This window comes from Botrytis deweyae (assembly GCF_014898535.1).
Source record: "Botrytis deweyae strain B1 chromosome Unknown BDEW_020, whole genome shotgun sequence".
Taxonomy (NCBI): Eukaryota; Fungi; Ascomycota; class Leotiomycetes; order Helotiales; family Sclerotiniaceae; genus Botrytis; species Botrytis deweyae.
Genome location: NW_024066227.1, coordinates 33,147 through 54,410, shown reverse-complemented (window position 1 = coordinate 54,410; position 21,264 = coordinate 33,147). Strand labels below are relative to the sequence as shown.

Here is a 21,264-nt window from a genome sequence, read left to right as displayed (position 1 = left end):
CACGAAGGTAAAAATAACCAATCAAAAAATATCGGTTGTAGACATTTAATTCCTTCTATGGAAACGGTAGAGAAAAAGAGATCATCTACCCGCCCGGCCAGTCTGTTTTCGGGATTTTTTCTTAATAGTAGAGGCTTTGAAGTAGATCAATGGGGACCGAACCGTGAGCCCTATAACCTACCTACGCGCCGAACTACTACGCAACATGAAGGAGGCACAGTTCAAATAATTTTCCATATATCTTAATTCAATATTTTATTCTATTTCTATTTTCATAATTACTTAAATTGACAACACTTCAGACTCCACCATCACTATACCAAGAAGAGCAATATCCACATCTAGAACCATTCATATATAGCAGTCGGTGACCCAATGCTTCCCTACTCCATAAAATAACATAAGTTACATAATTTATGGAGTCAAAAATTCTGACTCCATAAATATAACACACATCAAGACGGATCTCGTCCCCGGCCAGCGCTTCACCACGCTTCCATCTGTCAGGTACAACATCCACTTGCTCACCTCATCCCACACAAGGATTTTAGGGTTAGTGAGTTTCCGGCTTCCATTGTAGCTCCCGGCCGGGTCTGAAATCGGGCGGGTCCAGTTCTATGACATGTGTTTCGATGAGTGGAGGCCCTGGAGGGCGAGTGGAGAATTCCCATTCTGCGATGTACGGTATCGGCGATGAATCCAATCGTTTGAAGCTTCTGGATACACGTGGAGTTCTCTGGAGGTGTTTGGGCTTTATGAGAGTCTAGAATCTCGATATACTTACTTGTGGTGATTTTGTACAAATTGTACAATGCAGACCCACGAATTGATACCGAGTAAGAATCTAGACACCGAGTTTGTTTTGTTTGAGAACGGGACAACGATTCAATTGTGGATTTCCGAACTCGGTGATGTTTTTCCGTGGTTACATGGGTGGGAGACTTGTTGTCGTTCATTTATTCCGTTTCATTGCCGTGGATTCGGCGTTGTGTGTGCATTATGGTCTTGGGTTTGAACTTGGGCTATTATGGAGTCTGGATCTACAATATCGGGTTCCGTAAGGTTAATTATGGATTGTTTTGCTTGCATTGATGATGTTTGATTAAAGTGGCATACTTCCTACGATTGCGTGGTGGTGTCGTGGCTCGTGTATTCATGTTGGTTGGGCTGAGCTGAACTCTCGAGGATTCATGTAGGGAAAAATTTTCTCTCGTTACCATTTGCTCGGGAATCCTTTGAAGAGTTTTCACTGATCTGACTGTAACCGGTCGGATGGAGATGTTTATTGTTACTTTTGTTCAAACCTACTTTATGGTTTGAGACTGTTAAGTTTTGACTTTTTCACATCGGTGGATAATTTTTTTCCTCCGACTGTAATGAAGGGGTACATGTGAGGCGGAAGCGAGAATGTTCTGGATGACGCCGCAAAACCTCAATTTGGAAAAAGATGAGGCTGATGTTGATGGATCGGAGCGATATTTCAAATTTACAAATCGAGTTAAATGCTCATCACGTTTACTTCTTTTATGTTTGCTTATTTTTTCCTCAATGTTTAATGTTAGTGGTTGTCACTGGGTCAGGTACGGAAAAAGGAATTTGAGATATGACTGAAATGGTTCACGATAATTCAAGCCTCAAGTGGGGTCATAGCTTCGAGTCTCAGTAACATGCACGTCTCTATATGTACGAAATTACAAATAGAGAGGCAAGTGTATCCGATTTGGGTATGAATCGTGTTGTTGAGGTTCGCGATCTTCGGTCCATACCTTATACCCACCATATGATATGACCAGCAGTTTGTACCTTAGATAATCCGGGTTGTTGGTACATGAATACCTCTATCATTCACCAGGTCATTGGTACGAGAACGAAAACTGCAAGATGAAAGAGCTTTCCGGTCACCGAGTTCTTTGGCTTGTGTGGTTTCATATGTCGTGGAAAGTTCTATTTGTTCTTTGAGACTGAGACCTTTGTAGCTGCAGGACCGGTGGTAAGGTCAAACACACACGTACCAATTTCCTGTTGAAGTATCAAAATATCTAGTCTAGTAACTTCCCGCCGAATTCCACATTTACAATGCCAATACCAGCCTTCTCCTTCCCTCTTCTCCGAAGTTCCACAACTAAGTTCTGCACTTCTGCATCAATCTCTCCATGTTTGCTTTTGTAGTTACACTTTATGATCAATATCTTGCTCACTCATGTGTTACAACACCACGCCCCGAAAAAGCCTACAACTCTAGTACAAACTTAAGTACAAAGCCCATCTTACTGCGGTACAGTCCATACATTCCTTAGCGTCCCTTCGGGAACCTGCATATGTCAAAAAAACCAAGCACTGTTTCATCTGCAACTCCAACACCGATCTATTACCGAAAGCCGTTGCTGGCCGACGCAAGGAGAAAGATTTGGTTAGATATTTACTTGCTTGTTCTGTTGGTCCAGTGATACGACAGCTTGTTGTACCTCTATTTCACGTGCAGTGGCTTTCCTTCTTACCCCTTAGCATCAAGAATTGTGGGGCACGGGAATATGCATTATTATTAGTACAGGATTACTTTTTGTCCGTCTTTTATTAATGAAATAAGAATTGAGTTTTCCAGTTTCGTCCCTACATACATTTGTACGGGATACAAGAGGATCTTGGCGTCAGTTGTGACCGATGAGATGGAGATATCATGCGGAGATCACGAGATGGAGTGTTACTACTGAGTTCTTGTTTCTTCTTTTTATGTATACGTATGTGGGTACTCAGTCTATCCAACCAAGATCTGAAGACCGTCTGGTTTTTCCTTTTTCTCCTTTTCCTAATAAGCGGACATATACTAGAGATATGTAAGGGAACATTTTACAACGCCTACTTTGCATCTGCTGCGTGCAGCATCTGTTGTTCTCGTGATGCACATGAAGACATTGCTGCTTTATGCTGCACTTAAGTCCAGATAAAATGCCGTGTCTAAGAACTCCACACGTGGAGATGGAGCGTGGGGGTCCCCCTTTGCTTTTTCGACGCCAGCGCAGTGAGACGCTTTGATACTTGTCCCAAGACTTTGTCCCAAGGAGTAAGAAAGCAAGAATGAGCAGATCAGAAGCAGGTATCACGGGAAATTAATTGTTAATGCATAAATTTCAAGAGTACTGCAGTTGTAAGAACGCGAGGATCATGTACAATCGGCCTAGATCTCGACCGAGTGATGGGGTAATCGGGTCTCTGGGCTTAACAGCGGTAAAGTATGTCACTCGTACAAATGTCGTACGTTCATGGGGTGGATGGTACCCCGCACTATATCGCTAGGGGTTAGAAGAAACGGGATACATCCGCCGGGTCAGAATGGTGGACTTGAGCCATTTGATCGGAGGATAATTTATAAGTCTCCCCGATGAGGATGAGTGACGCGGTGAGAGACGGGTCGCGGCCGGAAGAGAGAAATTGAGGGATTTTATAAGCGCTAATGACGGTTGTTGATAGTTTCCGGCCTGGGAGGATTTTCGGTGGTGTGATAAAATTGAGACGGCTCATGTTAGTCGGCCTGAAGTGGTGCCATGATTTTGGATCGTTGGCCATGAGAAATGACCATGAAGGATCACGATATGCAGTAATGCGGCAGCATGGATATTGAAATGATCGTGTACGGAAGTCAGATTGTGCAAATTCTGAATTGGCCTTGTTTCGAATAAGTCTCTCAAATCTGAAGTAGTAGTGGTCTATGTTGGTAATGTTTTCAAGAATTTTCCAACCATCACAGTTGATTGGAAATATTGGAATTGGAATATAAGAGTACATTCTTCTATTTTATACAATGTGTTGAATTAAATCTTGTGACAAGACACAAAAATGTCTTCGCCATCCCATTCCCGTTGTTTCGTTGCCTATTTTCTCTTAGCTAGTTGTCGCCTCATAAAGTAGTAAACTGATATTGTTGTTTTATCTTCACCTCTTCCTTACTCCTCCAACACAAAAAGTCTTGTTCATACATGCAAGTCGGTGACTACACTCTTACAGACCCAAAATACTTTCCAGTGGAAGTACTGTGGCCTCAAACGTTAATGGCCAAGAAAGCTATCTGAACATTGAAACCAGGTTATCGAATATTTCGACGAACGCTCTATGTACTCTGAATAAGTTCTTCTATCCATTGCCGCAGCTCGTGGGTGAGTGTAGGAGAGCATTATGCCACTCTGATGTTTCTTCGAAGATAAATGTGATATAACGGATATCTTCTATAATCAGCCTCCATCTTTGGTGTGTTGACCATTTTTGCGTTCTTATATATGCTTCATTGTCATTTCTAATTATCCATCATCGTTGTTGACTCACTCATCATCCCACTCTCAAGCTGTTGCTGTCAAATACAGAACTCACCTCAGGCTATACCCAAAACCGAAGGCCCAAGGTATGTTAACGCATATCTGTTAAGGCTCGTTTTATATGCAGCCTTGATTTCAAACGGGGTGGAATCTTCCTAGCTCTATTTATCCTTATGGTTATTTATTGGGTATAAGAACATGAGACCAGTAGGTTTAATGAATCTTTTACAGATGGTTTCGATGAAGTATCTAGTCTCGTTTATTAGAAGGACCTTCATGTTGATAGCTGTCAAGGCTTGCGGCCCACTAACTGAAAAGCCTCCCATGTTCATAGTCAAAAGCCGATATATTGAAGTGTCAAGTATGAGGGCAAAATATCTAAGTGAAAAAGCTTTGGTCTACTTCAATCATTCCATTGCCAAATCAATTATAGAATGATTGTCATTGTCATAGCTGCACCTAATAATGTTGCTATCCACACATGCTGTCTACTATTAGTATCAAAATCAAACAATATCTTTAGCTAGCTTTTCTTGCTCTTCCAAAACGCTCAAGTCATGGTTACCAAACTTTTTGACCTACCTCTGTCTATTTCCCCTGCAATTTGGCCGATTGTTAGTGCGTAATCTAAATGTCTCGGAATTAGTCCAGGAAGAGGACTTTATATACATATTGCCTATTGATATTAGAGAAACCGAAGTAGGGATTCGACGAATGAGTGCTTTGACAAGCTTAACTCCCACGCATGTTTTCCCAATAGGCACATAGAATAGACCAATATTCACCGCCGCAGTAGTTATATGGTACCAAAAGCATCGTCTTGAGTCCAGCTTTCAAGAGATAGAAGATAGGCAGAACAGGCGCAGTATGTAAATCGACGTGCCGCTGATTTAGGAATAATATCTGAAATACGAATGACGGCCCCAAGAAGGACAAGAATTAAGCAGCTTACAGATCCTACATAGCAAGATATTTGATTATAACTTAGATGGTAGGCTCGGCTTGAAGGTTGCCAACCATTTGGAAATATGTAAGTATTCGGTGATTATGACTTAGTCTTTCATCACAGGTTATTCTCGTCACCACTGCCCGAATACTCCAAATCACCACGAAATCCCTATGCAAGATGATCGACAGAAAGCCCCAAATACTTTTCCCCACGAATCAGTTTCCCTTCCGTTTTCAATCTGTTTTGCACTATCCAACTAAGTTTTTTTGTCACTGACCTCAAAAATCTTTTTATACCATGAAATCCTGAAGCAGCAATCTATATCCCAGAATTAGTCTCGAGTATCGCGAAGGTTCAAGATAGATGCACAAACCTCATCCTCTTCTTCATATCATATACCTCTTTCGTCAACAATACCAAAAAAATCACAGACGTCCTTTCTTCCTCTACCTGCTATCAATAAGTTCTATGTCCTCAATTCCGCCTTCCACAATATCCTCAAAACCCCTCACAAAGTTCAAATTGCCGTCAAGCTTAGATGCATACGCACACAACCCATTTTATCCCCCAATTTCACTCACATCCACCTAACAAACTACAAGATCGTCCATTCATCCAACCAGCCATCCATACCTCCCAACTTCCCAACCCGCACAAGATCCCCTATAAATACAGCTACATCCCCTTCACAGTGTACCCCCCCCCCCCCCCCCCCCCCAAAAAAAGTTCACAACCTATCCATCAAACAAATTCCCCTCCCTGAAACCCATATTAATTTCTCATATATCCATCCATGTACCAAATACCCATGGCTCATTCACAAACAAATGATGCCGGATCTGATTAAATGTCGCAGAAATTAGATTTAGCTGATTATTTGATGGTCTACTAAGCTTAAGATCGAGATTGGGATTAGAATCCGATGTGTGAGAAGCTTAATGAGAGGATATATATCCGACATCAACAAAATATGCAATAATAACCCTCACTGAGTTTTCCTGAAGTCTTTCGGACGGTTGTAAGACCCAAGGATATGAAGAGTGATAACAAGAACAAGAATAGGAATGACGATGGGGAGAATCAAGATATATGTTGATGATCTTTTTGATTTTGTAGAACCAATTCATTCGAACAGTGCAAGCAACCACTCACTCACTACTGGTGAGAAACGTAATCTCTCCGTGAAGGGGTATACTGTATGAACTACCAGTGTGAACTTGAAGACTTACACTCTCCTGTACACAATCACACACAAACTTGACTTCCACATGAAATGTGAAAACTAGAGAATAGCAACTATTCCTCATTTTAATAATTCATATAACTACTTATCAACACAAAATACACTGAACCGCCCACCCATAATCATGTAGTCCCCAGCCCCATCCCAACAAAGACGAGCAATCAATTCATCTCGCATACATCTCCATCCTTACTTTCCGAGCTGAAAAGTACAGTCTCGAGATACTCCTGTACAGACCAATCCATTCCAATAACCTATACAAACTCCCGATTCATTCTCTCCCAAGGTATAATACTCAACCAAGTCCACCACATTCCCACCCATCCGCTAAATCAATCCCCCCGACCCTCCTCCTTCCTTGTAAATTCATATATTAGGACACCCCCTACTCCCCGGGAATAAATGTATGTGCTGTACACCATACCGTGAGCATAACAATACATTTTTAAACTCCTTGACTTAAAACAAGATCCATAAGCGTGCTGTCCACCCGCTCCGAACAATACAACCCCCCTAAGATATTAAGCTGAAAAGAACGTATAATATCAGACTTCAAAAGCCAAGTCCGACACGAAGAAATTGACAACAACGTATACGGTTGCCTAACGCGTAGGCTCATATATCCATGTAAGCACCCTAAGCCGAGCATACTAATTCCAGACAGTTTAAAGCCCAATTAAAACGTCGAAAACACCACAAACAATTTGATCAACCTTCACTCAAAAGAAAGTAGAAGACTTTGGACTAGTAAGCGCCTCACCCATTGCTTTGGCCTTCTGTCTTTCCGCCCACTCCCTACTAGCCGCCCTTCCCTTCTCTGCCGCCTCTTCCCTTGCCCTGATAGCTGCCATCTCCCGTTCCCTTTTCTCTCTTTCAATATCTGCTGTATACATTGCATCTTTATTATAAAGTTCCTTGGCTCTCTGTCTCTGCAATTCATGATCCGAATCTGACACCGTTCTCTGCATTGCCATTCTCGGATGTTGTGGACGTTGCGACGCTTTGCGATTCAAAGGAGCAGGAGGAGCCTTAGTACGGGGTGATGAGCCAATAACATTTACTTTTTGCATGTCAAGAATTGAAGGACGATGACCTCCAACTAAGCTCCCACGTTTGCCGATTGTGAGACCACCACTATCAGTACTGTCACCAGTTGTTCCCGTTTTACTTTGGCGTGCGCGACTAGCAGCTGTATCGCGGGGAAGTGTACGGGAAGCAACGGTTTTACCTATGGGTCTGGCTTTGAATTCACGTCTTTTGCGATCTTCTTCTTCTTGGGCTTTGAGTTTTGCCTCAAGCGCTTCTCGCTTACGTCTTGAGTATGCTTCGCCAGGGAGTTCGAATTGAGAAGATTTGGTGGGGGGCTTCGTGGATTTGATTCTTCCTGGTGTAGTTGTAGTTCTAACGACTGTCATTTCGGATGATTCTCGTTGCGCAATACGAGCTTCTCTCTGTTCCTTTAATCGCTTAGCGACAGCGTCACCAGGAAGCTCGAACACTGGCTTAGTGGATGGCTTTGTAGATTTGGTTGGTGATTTTGGAGGAAGGAGACTAGTTGGACGTGGAACTTTACTTGGAGATGTCATTGTTGGCTTTTCCGGACTGACAACAGGTCTTACATTTTCGAAAGACATAGATTTAGCCTTCTTGAGGGTTGGTTCGGTGGCTGTGGTACGTTTGACACGCATTGTTGCGTAGGTAGATTTGGGTCTTTGTGAAGCTACTTGAGCTAGACTATCATGTACGCGAACACGTAGTCCAGCAGCGGGGAGCTCCTCAACAAGTCCTCGTTGGGGTGATCTTCTCGAATTGCTGTCAGAGGAAGCTTCAGTTGAGATATTGGCCGTCTTGGGTGAGGCAGCAACAAATTGTTCAACGGTGGTAGCTTCGTCGAGCGCATCTATGGCATCTTCCAGATTGTCGAGCTCTTCCAAAGAGTCTTCTATGCGAGACACAGGCTTTGCTGGCGATCGATTTATGATTATATCGATGAATGAATCCTCTTCAATTTCGGCGGAAGATGAGCGTTGGCGAACAGAAGATGTTACCTCCGAAGCCTTGTAAGCTCTTTCAATCTCCTCGAGTGTTGTGATTTGCTTTGTGAAGGGCAAGGTGCCAGAAGCAGCTGGAGGATCATTCTTTTTTGGGGTGTATCGAAGTTTTTCTGATGTTAAAGACTCGACATCCTTTGTTTCTATGTTGTCATTATTCTTCCTTGCTAAATAGTCCGGGGGATTAGTGTTATGCTCAAGTCTCAATGGAATGAAAGGTCCGGTTTGCATAGGAAAGTGGGAACCAGCGAAAAGAGATGAACCACAACTAGAGGTTTGAGGTGGTTTCCAGAAAACATCTCCAGTATCGGCCGCTCTAATGAATGAAACACCTTTATCATACTGACCTGCTTGTTGTCTTGCAATTTGACCTCGAGTGGTTCGTCCCAATTGTGGAAGGTGAGGTAAGATAGGCTGTCCCATGATGTAAGGTGGTTGAACGGATTTTGGCCGACCAGTTTGAGTCCTTGGAAGCTCGAAATTAGAGACAAGATTTGTAGAGCGAGCACCAGGTGGGCCTGCAGCAATTCTTGGGACAGTTTCTGTGTTTAGAGTAGCTTGAACAGACGTTGGATTAACAGTAATACCCTCGATGTGCTCGACCTCAGGGACAGTAATCTTGGTATGCTCTAGCTCTGTCAAAAAGTCTTGCTTTCCCTTGTTCTTATTCTTGTTGAACTTTTTGCCTTTTTTTGTGATACCGAGAGCACTTCGATATGCAGCTTTGAGATTTTTCATATGTTGTGCGAGATCCGTTTCTGAGCTATCATGAGCTGCCATGCTATTCAGTTCGTGTACAGTTGGAGTAGCCAATACTTTTGAAGCAGGTGTCAATGGAAGAGGAATTTGGGCAGCAATGGATGCTGTATTATCTTCCACAATATTGATCGTGGTTGATCGTGTTACTCGAGACATCTTGACTGTCAAAAGTCATAAATGGTCTAGAAACAGTCGATCTTTTGTCGAATAGTGTTTCGGAAATTAGATGTGATTTGAGTATTGAGAAGCAATCGATTTTGCAAGGATGGGTGGAAATTGCGTTCTATTTTTGAGTGACAATCGTATTCCGTATTCGTAAAGTCAATAGAAATGTAGTACCAAGTTTGATGAATCTTCTTTTCCAAAAATCAGAGCTTTCTTCTTATCAATTATGTGAATTGTGAAGTCAATGAAATTCAATCGACCATGAGAATATTCGTTTGAGTAGCTCGCTACGAAAGTGTAGCTTCCTTCCTTTCCCCTCAATTGTTTGAGCTTACATCATCACTATAGCAACCGGCAGCTGAAAAAGAAAGGCGCGACTGTGAAATCGTGAGCGATGATTGATTAAAGCTATTTTGAGGATGAAAATGGTGAATAGCTCTTGACAAATTCATTCATTGTCCGTCAATACCTTGGTAGGTACGCAAAAGACTTTCGGCGATGAGTTTGTTTCCTGCGATGAAGTATTCAACTCCTGCTCACTGTGATGTAATGTAACCTTCTTTTCCATCGACCTTTCCGTCATTGGGTTTCACATCTTACCTACTTATGCAGGCCACAACACCATGTATTTGTTTAGATTGCATGACTTTTCCGACATTTTTCTTATTCGATCAATCTCTGCTAATATGTCGTCAATCATGTCATCATCAAAAGTCCAGCTGCTTTTTACCAGCCATTCCTACATGGACACGATCCATCACCAGACCGATTTTGGTATCAAAACTCACAACCCCATATCTGCCTGTTGCGCCGTTTAATGCACCAAACTCGTCATGAATGCATGTATATTCTCTTCTAGTCTCCCAGCGACTTAGCGTGTACTTTTCATTCATTCGATTCTTCATTTTTGGATGGTTGTAGCATTGGCGCGTGCTCTGTGGGTATTCGGACTAGAGTTTGAGGTAATGGTATTTCAGGTCCCGTTCTCTTTTCCAATTCCTCTTCTCCATCGTTTGATTCTTTGGGTTTTGGTATTTTCACTGGTAATTGTTAGAAAATCGCGACAAACAGAGGAGTACATCATATCTTACTGGATGCCATGCTAATAGCTTGCAGAACGTTGTGCCAGTTGCCCAACACTGTTGCGACGGCTTCTGTTCCATCTGAAAGAGTCGAGAGTTTCTCTTCCAACATTTGCATCTGTCCAGCCAATCCTGCGCTCAAATCTCGCAGTTGCTTTAGATTTTCTAACTCTGCCCTTTTCTCATTGATGCGCGCCTGTAGGACGGGGGATTGACCAGAAGATGAACCCAGACTACCACCCATGGACTGCTGTCGCAGATGCGAACCGAGGGGTCGAGATGAGTATGACATTATTGTGATCTTTGCTTTACAGACCGAGTGTAGTAATATGGGATCTCCAATGCAAAGAGATGGAGACTTATTATATTATAGAACGCTTGATAATTGAATTTGATATGAATTAATTCTCCATCCGTGGACAACTCAAGGCGGGACTGATAGCGATCTTTTTACAACCAATCAAATCTGATAAATAGACCCACTTTTATGATAGCAGAGTCAATGCTCCCAATCTAACCAATTCAAGTTCGATGTAAACAAATCAATTCACCCTAATTTTTCACTGTACACAAACACTCTAAGAATCACCAGAAATCACGAGAAATCACCGTTATTTCGACAAATCCTTCGTCGTAGCTTCCAAGAATTATCAAAATAATCCTCAAACTTTTCACATCTTTTTCTCATACTGTACTACTAATCATATTTCATTCCGCATGCATTGCCAGCTCACATGGCCCGCTTAAATGAGCCTGCAGCTTCGTTGGAGAGTATTGAATCTCGTGAGTTCCCAAACAATGATTTCCTGACAATTGGCAAAAAATGGAGAGGCGCCTTTCTGATGCAATCATAGTCAAGCGCAAGTACAAACGTCAGAATCGCGATATTGCATCCGTCAATTCCTCCCAAGCTGTTCGAATCCGAACCCTTGAAAATGAAACATCGAAACTTCTTGCCGAAAATCTAGAACTCCGGGAGGAGAATTTACGCCTTCGAAGTGAGATCGATAATGGAAAGGCTCGAAGGGCTGCAGATAGAGTCAGTGTAGTCAAATCACAACTCGAAGAGAGATTGCTGGAGATTGGAGCTCTGATAAGTGGTTTGGGAGAAGAATCTCCAGAAAGAAAGAGATCACCACATGTTCCAAGGCAATTTGGAGGGTTGAGAGCGGGTTCGAATCCTCCTCGTAGCCCCAAGGAAAACAAGTGGGATAATCTGGATCCATTGAACGAGGATGGTACAAGCCCGGAGCGCAAAATGCCACCAAGGAAAAAGATGGCTTCATCAAGTGAAGACATCGGTAGCCCGGATGGCAAATTACCCCCCATTTTGGAAAACAAATATTATCCTAGGAAAACTTTGGAGTATGTTGCGCAATATTGGATATATTGAAGTTTGCACGCTAACAATTCATAGACATCAGGAAATCGAAAATATGTTAGCTGAAGTGGTAGCAGAAAACGAAGATTCACCTGACATCGGGCCGCCACCAGTATCACAATTTGTCGACGAAGATCCGGTAAAGATCGATTTGGCAGGAAAATTAGCCTATGAGAGGGAAGATGAACCTTGTCTGGATTCGATAATATCAACGAATCTCGAGCAGAGGAAGAAGCGCAAGGATAGTATGGTGGCTTCTGATATTAGGAGGAACAGCCGATTGGAACTTCCGGCAAAACGAGAGAATACGGGAACGCTCAAATCAGGTGCAAAGAGGAAGCTTAGTGCGAGAGAAGACGAGGAACTGGAGTCGACAAGCGCTAATGATATCGACGATTTCCAATTTACACGTGTATCTACCGAGGAACGAGCGAAGACAAAATCGGCAGTCTCATCAGCCAAAGAGAATACAAAGCCATTGAAGGATGTTATGAGCTCTAAAGGATTGTCGAAAGACAAGCCGGCTTTAGCTCCTAGCACCAGAAAGGTTCTGGCAGCCAAAAGTGTTAATAATTCCCCTAAGAAAGGAGCCAGCAGCAGGAATTCCAATCACGATGGGATCAAGCCAGGCAAATTGAATTTGTTCAAGGAAAGCCTGTCGAAGGAGATGTCGAGCGAGGAGAAGAAGATGGAAAATATCGAACCTATTCAACAAACCATGCAAGCTCCACTGCAGGTCTTCAATATGCAGGTGGAACCAGAGACGCCTGCACCTGTCGATATTTTTTCGCCTCTTTCATCGCATCCGTCAACCAACGTTCGAGTGGAATCTCGGGATACTCCACCGCCTTCAGAGATGAGGGAATCTGCTGAAGGTCAACGACCAAGTCGACGAGCTCGAAGCTCGATAAGTTATGCAGAACCCAATCTTCGGGACAAAATGCGCCGACCCGGCAAGGAATTTGTGAACGCCGTCACAGCTGATGGAAAAGTTCGTGCCATTAGAGTAGATGAGGAAGCTGGTCCGACGACAATAAGCAAAATCAAAGCAGAACCCGAATCGGAAGATTCCTGGAAACAACTATCAACCGCATCAAACGCAGATCACAGTCCATTGACTAGCAAAGCTTCTGCACCACTTCCTGATATGTTACCAAGCAGCATCACAGATCACCGAAGACGTCGCGAGTCAATTTTATATCTCACAGAGTCGGGATCTTCAGCATCAGGATCAAAATCAGTCGCGGAGCTGTTAGCAGAGTCGAGGAAAATAAAAGCGAAATCAAAGGAACAATCGGCTAAAGGCGACGATATAAAAGCAGCCCTTGAAGATATGGATATATATGAATTTCAAGGTTCCCCCAAACGCGATTCGGAAGAACCCAAAGTCATAAAAGAAGAGAAAAGTGATAGAGCATCATCACGTTTTTCTAGAAGAGCTTCCGCTATTCCGGTAGGGGATCAGGACTTCGAACCAGCGAGAAAATTTTCGGCATCAACAGGATCATCACAATCAGGTTCAAGAAGAAGACAATCGGCATTACCCTCTTCAACCATAGCTAGAAGCGCGTCAGCTCAAGGTCACGAATCGGAGAGAGATACCACGGATTCCTCGGATAAATCCTTGAGGAAAAGTGTCAGTAGCACGAGTATGGCGGGAGCTGCTGCAGCGAATGCGAATAGGAGTGATAGGATGAGTTCGAGAAGGAGGAGTATGATGTTATGATGAGTGGTGTCTTACAAGTCAAGTTTGGGCTATAAAATATTCTTAATTTCTTCTGCGTTGAGTTCAATTGAATTGGATCAAATCGATTATGCTAGATTGGATTAAAATCGGGAGTAATGGGATTGGATTGGATTGGATGATTAATGAGCTTACAGCGGTTCTAATATGCTATGCGCATATCTTCTTTGGTCTTGATGAATGGCGCAAAAGTAGTTTCAGTTTTCTAGTTTTTTTCGATTCTCTCAGTTTTATGAAGCGGAATATGATATCAATGAAATCTCTCTTTTATCGTCGAATCACGAACATTGTTCTTCAATTCTCAATTTCTGCATTGCAATGATTCGCAAATGAGTAGCTTGCGCTACAAATGTGATTTTTATTGTATGTTATGTATCATTAGGTGGTATCGTACGCAATCCTATTTATCTGGTATCCAGTAGGCGTCCATTCGTTCACCTCCGTGGATGAATATGGCAAGACTTCTCTTGAAATAGGAGGAAAAAGAGTCTAGCTCTCTGGTATTATGTGCATGTATTTCTCTCTCCAGCAGTCATAGTCTATCGTTATGCCATCATATCATGTCATATCATATCAATTGTACCCCCATCCCGCAAAAGATCAAGATCCCCAAACACCGTAAATGCCAAAGGACTTTTTTGTAACTGGCGACCGCAGGGGAAAGCAGAAGGAAAAGCACTTCTTTAAATGGAAATGTGGTGGAGAAATGGGGTATCATTATGTGGAACTGGAGGCGGCGGTGGTGGGAGGGAGAACCTTGGTGTAAGAGATCTTCTCGACGGAGACGGATTCTTCGCCTTTTTCGCTGGTGCGCAGTTGGTAGACGTAGAGGGTGAGACCGAGACCTTGGACCTAGAGGAGGGGGAAAAGGTTAGTTGGGGTGTTTGAGGGAGGAGGAGGAATGGGTGAGTAAATTGTAGCTCAAGTAAAGCGCGCAAGAATAGAGAAGAACTTACATCCATCAAACAGAAACTAGGAACAATCTCCTCACCCGGCTCCATCCAGCCCGTAGTCATCGCACCAGTCGCACTTCCGGGATTGATAAAGAACTTATTGTCAAGTTCAAAGGCATCAAACTTGTGAGTTCCTCCCCAGCACAATACATCAACGTCCAACTTATTGGCTTCGGCAGTCAATAAATCAACCTCGTTGGGCGCAACAATGGTAAAGCCTTCAACGAAGCCAATGCGAAGAGAGCCATGTGTAACGACTTGGGAGAGTGGAAGAGAGGTAGCGTCGGTATCGTAGCGGCCGCGAACGATCTTCAGATCGGGGGTTATTGAGCGGAGATAGTCGTAGGTTTGACGATCGGTGAGGTTTCCGAGACAGAGAGTCTGGCCAATTTTTCCCGGGGTGAGAAGCTTCTTGAACTGTAATGTAATGGATCAGCAATCAAGAGAATTAGAATAAAAGGTGCAGGAAGCGCAAAAGAAATCATACCTTCTGAGGAACATCAATAGCTCGATCTGGGATATGCAAATCGCCAATTACGAGAACGAGTCTGGAAGTCATGGTGGTAGGTTTCTTATCAGGAGGTAGATTGGCAAGGCTTGATTTTCGAGTGGGATATTCGACGGCGCCTGTAAGTAACTCGGAATTGGGTAATACAATGGGATCGTATTTGGTGGGCTGGGGAGCAAGCTGTAAGCTCTTGATTGATGGAGTTGGAGACATGGTTTATTGATCTGGGTGATCCGAGCGTCGGGGAAATGTTGTTCCAGATCAGGAGTTGATGGGGAAGAAAATAGATGGAAGAACTTTGTTAGAAGGGATGAGGGGAAAATGAAGATATGATGGAAGCATGACTAATAAGTTAAATTTGGATTGTTATTCACTGGACATGTTCTTATCTGATGTTCGAAATGTACTTTCAATATTACAGGTGGGAAGACTGTCAAAGTGAGAATAGTCTTACCAAATATCAGCTCAGTGAGCTAGAAAGCGTGAGACATCAATGAACAATGAGTAGTTTCTGTCAAAGATGATTGAATAACACGAATCTCTATGTCAAATACGTCTTATACATGAATACAGATTCTGTTCTGGATTTATTGAAAGGCTGCATGCATCTGTTGTTCTCAAGTGTCTAATACAGAATAAACTTCTGTCTAAAGTTAGACAGGTGAAATAAGGGGTTCTCAGATGAAGTATCAACATGTTCACATTATATAGCAAAAAGTTTGAACTTTGATCCAGGGCTTCAGATGATAATGATTTTCTTTAAACCTTTCAATCAACCCTTCTCGGTTTCTACTACCCCTCCCTAGACGACAATGATGTCATATGAACCCCCTATCTTCGAAAACACCCCCTTCTTAACGCTTTCGCCTTCCCTGCCACCCCCTCGTCTTCCATATGATAGATTTTATCGCCATTAAGCTCAAATGATATGGCACCAGGATGAACATCCATATGAAGTTCAATAATGCAGTGTTATCCTCGCGGTCTATTTCTTGTCCTAGCCGTGCACATTACCTTCTGTGGACGCTAATGTTCGAAATCTCGAGAATATATCTCCTGGTTTTTACTTTAGATGTCTCTTGCTACCTACTGTAATCTACTTTCATATTTCTTGATCCATGATCCAGCGATCGAAGGATAGTAATATCTTGCCATTCGAAATGATGGAGTACCTATACAATGTGGCTTTCTAGATTACAGCAGCTCAACCCGACACCTAAGTCCCAAGGCCAAGCTTCCCAACGTATGAGGATGAGTCTGCGTAATTGAGTAATTTGTGATTCAATAACGTCAATTCTATAATATGATGACGCGAGTTACACTAATTGATAAGTGATTGACTAAGCATTTGTTTCCAGATTCGCAATGGTTTTAATATCATAAAATCACGTCTTTCCACATGCTACTTCCTCATCTTATGCTACAGGAGCGTGGACCACGAGAAAATAGACACTTCCACGTTCGGGATCCAGTCGATCTATAGTATGAGTACTTTTGTATCCACTCGACGCAATAATACTAAAAGTGTGAGTTCTAAGGCTCTTCTTACCTTGCGTGGAGCGAGCATAAAGTCTATCCAAGATCCAAAAAGCTGTTCGCGAAAAGAGTTTAGTCAAGTGATCCTATGGTTCTGCTATACTTTAGCATTGATCCTCAAATCAATATTAATTTCTTCATAGCCCGTTGACCAGAGGCTTCTGAGTGTCTGTATTTACTCCCCAAGCGGGGCTTGATATCATTCGGCAGCGATCCCATACCTCGAGAGTAGGCATCTCCCGTTACCGAAATCATTGAACCAGGAGGACCTAATCGGCACGATTTTGACATTAGCATATAGCACATTAAATGGCCTTGTGGCAGCAAGTTGCAAAGATTCCGATCCATCAAAGTAATTTCTTTGGTATCTCATGTGGTCAGTTGAATATGAATTTCCATCTCTCTTACAAAGGCGGCAGTGGACTCTGTATTTAACTCTGACTTAGACCAAAGGTAAAACTCAATTACTCCATGAACAATCCACACCTAAATTTAAAGCGCAAATTGATTAGACTGTCCAATCACACATATGTATGTTTGGCGATTCAATGAACACTCAAGCCGGCATGGCGCAAAGGAGATTGTGGAAAGCAAGTTTGTTTTTATTGCGATTAGAAAGATATCTTCAAGTGTAGTTTTTTCCTCCTCACTTTACCGCAGTTAATACTTACGACGATCTTACCATAGAAATGGTAGTATCAATACTTAAAAAGACATTGATTGAAGGGTTGTCGCATCCTGTAAACATTGTCGAAAGAATTCTGCTGCCCATGACCGCCAGATAGTTCGCGACATACATGATACAACACCAATTCAGAAGAATTCAATAAGAGCTTCAATCGCGCATGTTGAAGTTATCATCAAGAAACAGGAATAAAGACATGAAATTACTTATTCTATCCCGGAGTTCCCAAATCGCATCACATATCCATTATCCCAATTCCCATAACCAGTTTCCCATTCCCAAACTCATCGGACGGCCTCTCCTATATATCCCCCAAAGTCTTCACATACCTCACCAAACATATCCCCGTGGTACAGTGGTCTACGTAACGCCTCCACCCATGCCATAGTAATCGGGGCCCTCTCAATCGGGCCAAATAGGGGACAGTTTGGTACAGTCATTCTATAGTACGAAGTTGATTGGGATTTACAGCGTCGCAAGACGTGTTGAAATTTTGCTCTTTTTGTCTTTGTTGCTTACTTTCTATTTTGAAGATATCATTTTTGAAATAGTTGGTTGTGAGAGGTTTGAATTAAGTTTTTGTGGGGCGAGTCTTAGGCGACGATGAGGTTGGGAAGTGAGGAGTGGGTGGATAGTGGGTGGATAGTGGGTGAATTTTGCGTGGGGCGCACTTTCGTACACTTTTGACATTGATGCAATGACCTTACGATGGATTGTAGCCTGTTCGACTGCACAAAATCACTAACGTTTCGTCGCTTCATAATAATCTAGAGGATTATCATGTGTCTCAAACACTCAATACAAGTTTCGCAAGTTTCGCAAGACTTGCAAGACTTGCAAAACATCTTGTTTACGCAGACCGAGAGTTTGTATGGGGTAAAATGTTATCATGCTACCGATGTCTTCACTCAACGAAGCCATGGATGTATGCGGATGGGATTTCAATCCCATTTTATACTTCGTCCGCTGTTTATTCGAGTGATGAAGCAATCAATCTTCCATATCGGAAATAGTTGTGTCTCTCAAAAGTAAAGGCGATGAGCGAATTCTGGTAATTTTTGATTTGTGTGCCCATTTCAGAGGTATAGATTGGTACCCGGTAGTGACAAAGCTAATTTCCAGGAACCAAATAAGCTGCGGAGGCCAACATCCGCATTCACCAGAAAGCAGCTCATTCCTAAAGAACCCTCAAGCTGAAGCTTCGGGAGACGTGTATAGTTCAAACGTAACGGGAGTCATATTCAACTCCGCGAACATATCGTGGAATGATCAGTGCATTGACAGCATTCACTGTCACTTTCACTCTCACACGCCCCTGCTGTCAGAAGAGTATCCATTGGATAGATCTCAATGATAACGACAGCGAATCCCTCGAAACATGCAGGGCACACGGATCAACCCGTATCTTTGTCGTGTAATTATATGGCAAGAAATTGGACCATACCATCCAGTTAGGAACTAGCTCCGAGCAATAGTTTCTAAGATTGCTGGAGAATATCTTGAGTGCCACATAAATTTTGACTTGTACGAATCCATTTGATGTGTTTAAATACAGGACGACTGAATATTCCGAGGATGGCTAGATTAGGATTCACTAATCAGGCTCCGAAATAGGTCTAGAATTTGAGTTTGATGTTGGTATGATGAATGATGGTCGCATTCCATTCGGCCATTTTGTAGATAAATAAAAAGGTGCCGTTCTACTGTGACTTTTATCCATACTGACTCGGTTTGACCTGCCGTGAAGGCATATCAGGAGTGCAAAGCCCCGATCAAAGATCCAGAAGAGTAAGGCCAATAACACAAGATTCGTTCAGTAGATCACGAAGACTGAGGCTGGCGTGTATATCCCATTTCTTTGCATTGTAGCAATCTAGACACTGTCATTGAAGATTGTCATCTAAATGCACTCGAAATATCTGATCGTTATCACTGTCGAAAACTTCAATTGTCATTTAAAAGAATAGGATATTTGGCCCACGACAATTTCACAGAGTGATGGGCTTGTATTGCGGTGTCAAGAGTTGATGCTACAGTTTGTATGACATACCAATGGAATTACCAACCTTCAAAATAATGATCTGCCGTTTGTTTTGGTAATGGAGAGGTGATGAATTGAAGAAATCATGGTGTTTATATACCTAGTCAGACATCCAACAGTATTTGTGCAAGTGAATATCGATTGTATACCTATCAAAGCACATGGATGAGAGGGCGTCTCGCTTGAGAGAAATGTCGGATATTTGTATTATCTTGAGTACTAAGAGACGAGGCATATGGACGCGAAGGACTGTAAATAATTCGACGGACGACTTGATTCCCAGTTGCATGATACATCTATCATGTCGAGCTTGAGTATAGCTACTTTTCGGAGGCGACTACAGCTTTATATAGTCTAAGCACATTGCTTTTCGAACTTGAATCATTCGCAATATTCAATATACATTTCACCCATGCCTGTCCCGAAAACGTATCTTTAGCTTCCCTCCCATCTTTGACACAACCTTAGTTCCCCTTCATCTTTTCCATCATTTCGCCGAACAATTTCTTCCTCCTCATCTCCACCTCCTCATACCCAAATCCCTTCCACGTCGTCCCTACAGGAACATCTTCATCGCCCCTCTCCAATCCTCTCCACGCTTCTTCCGTAAACTCATCCAACGGCATTCCCATATTCCTGCCATCTTTGATATCCGGTTGATGTTTCTCATCATGTAGCTCCGTCTGAACAGCCGGCGGATAGATTTCAATAACCTGTACACCCTTACTCTTTCTATTCTCCCCCGAAGTCTGTTCCTCCGCAGTATTTCCACCTTCGCTCTGACCCACATCTCTCAACTGTTCCCGCATAACGAGAATTAATTGATGCATAGCAGCTTTACTTGCACAATAATTTCCACATCGCACAATGGGTACCAAAGCCAATCCACTAGTCGTGAATATCAATCCGGCATTTTCGCCACCCTTGACTCTATTCTGTAGATGTGGAAGAAGTGCTTTAGTAAGATGAACGTAGGAGAGATAATTGGTCGTGAATTCTGTAGAAATTAGATCGAGATCTATGGATGAGGGTTGGGTGAAATCGAGAGATCGTTGTATTCCACTATTGAGGAATGCGCAGTCGAGGGAGGGGTGGGATTTGAGGACTCTGTGAAGTTTGATCCATCAGTACTCGGTTACACTAGCAATTAATCAAAATAGATTGTCAACATACCCCTCAACCATCTTGGGAATGCCCTCAAGATTCGTAATATCAAATTTCACGGTTGAAACTTTCGAATCTCCATGTTTTTTCTGTAAGTCATCCAGTTTATCTTGACGACGGCCCAAAGCTATAATTTTGGTAACTCCTTCGGAAAGCATTTTCTCAGTGAGGGCAAGCCCAATGCCTGAGGTGGCGCCAACCACCAGTATCTGGTTTGTTATCTCAGCAAAGACGAAATTAACGATGGATGATTGAGTAGGCTTACAGTTTTGTAGGGAAATGGCATTTTACTTTTTGTAATTGAGTTTGATGAATTAATTCTGATGGAACTTTATTAGAGTACGATGCAAACTTTCCCCTCCCCCAAAAGCTTCCATGAATGAGCTATATCGTTGACAAGCTGGTTAAATAGAAATGCATGACATCATGGATTGCTTATGTCAATATCACACATCATGGGATCCACTGGGGAAACTAGTAGTAGTGTGATACCAGACGGGTATTACCCGTCGATGGCGTTTCTAGCGCGCGCAAATCAAATCTTGGATGCCGTGATATGTGAGTGCAAAGATTTAGCTAACATAACATTTCTATATTCAGACTTCAATGGAAAATGTAGACGCCAACGTAGATTTGGTACTTGAACTGAAGCTTCACTAGATGATTGAAGGACATTATGACTGTAAGAAAATCATA

The 21,264-nt window shown here is 42.6% G+C and overlaps 5 protein-coding genes across 5 annotated transcripts; 1 reads left to right on the top strand and 4 right to left on the bottom strand.

Annotated features, from left to right (window-relative positions):
• Nucleotides 1-7,218: 7,218 nt before the first annotated feature.
• Nucleotides 7,219-9,465, bottom strand: EAE98_007956 (uncharacterized protein; the record flags this gene model as incomplete). Its single annotated transcript, XM_038955579.1, has 1 exon — nt 7,219-9,465. One exon carries the CDS (start codon nt 9,463-9,465, stop codon nt 7,219-7,221), a length of 2,247 nt encoding a protein of 748 aa, XP_038807873.1.
• An 894-nt stretch (nt 9,466-10,359) lies between these two features.
• EAE98_007955 (uncharacterized protein) lies at nt 10,360-11,000 on the bottom strand (the record flags this gene model as incomplete). The annotated part of the gene is made up of 2 exons (XM_038955578.1): nt 10,566-11,000; nt 10,360-10,514 (listed from the first exon to the last, which is right to left on the bottom strand). The coding sequence occupies exons 1-2, from the start codon at nt 10,846-10,848 to the stop codon at nt 10,360-10,362; spliced, it is 438 nt and encodes a 145-aa protein (XP_038807872.1). The 5' UTR covers nt 10,849-11,000.
• Nucleotides 11,001-11,290: 290 nt separating this feature from the next.
• EAE98_007954 (uncharacterized protein) lies at nt 11,291-13,663 on the top strand (the record flags this gene model as incomplete). Its single annotated transcript, XM_038955577.1, has 3 exons — nt 11,291-11,339; nt 11,411-11,921; nt 11,974-13,663. The coding sequence occupies 3 exons, from the start codon at nt 11,291-11,293 to the stop codon at nt 13,661-13,663; spliced, it is 2,250 nt and encodes a 749-aa protein (XP_038807871.1).
• A 735-nt stretch (nt 13,664-14,398) lies between these two features.
• Nucleotides 14,399-15,355, bottom strand: EAE98_007953 (uncharacterized protein; the record flags this gene model as incomplete). Its single annotated transcript, XM_038955576.1, has 3 exons — nt 14,399-14,533; nt 14,638-15,051; nt 15,122-15,355. 3 exons carry the CDS (start codon nt 15,353-15,355, stop codon nt 14,399-14,401), a joined length of 783 nt encoding a protein of 260 aa, XP_038807870.1.
• A 4,208-nt stretch (nt 15,356-19,563) lies between these two features.
• Nucleotides 19,564-20,925, bottom strand: EAE98_007952 (uncharacterized protein). Its single transcript, XM_038955575.1, has 3 exons — nt 20,834-20,925; nt 20,578-20,777; nt 19,564-20,511 (listed from the first exon to the last, which is right to left on the bottom strand). Exons 1-3 carry the CDS (start codon nt 20,852-20,854, stop codon nt 19,869-19,871), a joined length of 864 nt encoding a protein of 287 aa, XP_038807869.1. The 5' UTR covers nt 20,855-20,925; the 3' UTR covers nt 19,564-19,868.
• Between the last annotated feature and the right edge of the window lie 339 nt (nt 20,926-21,264).

What these genes read in the sequence shown, in the direction of transcription:
- EAE98_007952 (XM_038955575.1), bottom strand. Translation starts at nt 20,854, where the DNA reads ATGCCATTTCCCTACAAAACT. An exon ending in TGCCATTTCCCTACAAAACT is followed by an intron (nt 20,778 to 20,833) that starts GTAAGCCTACTC and finishes ATAACAAACCAG; the next exon opens with ATACTGGTGGTTGGCGCCAC. An exon ending in ATTCCCAAGATGGTTGAGGG is followed by an intron (nt 20,512 to 20,577) that starts GTATGTTGACAA and finishes CAAACTTCACAG; the next exon opens with AGTCCTCAAATCCCACCCCT.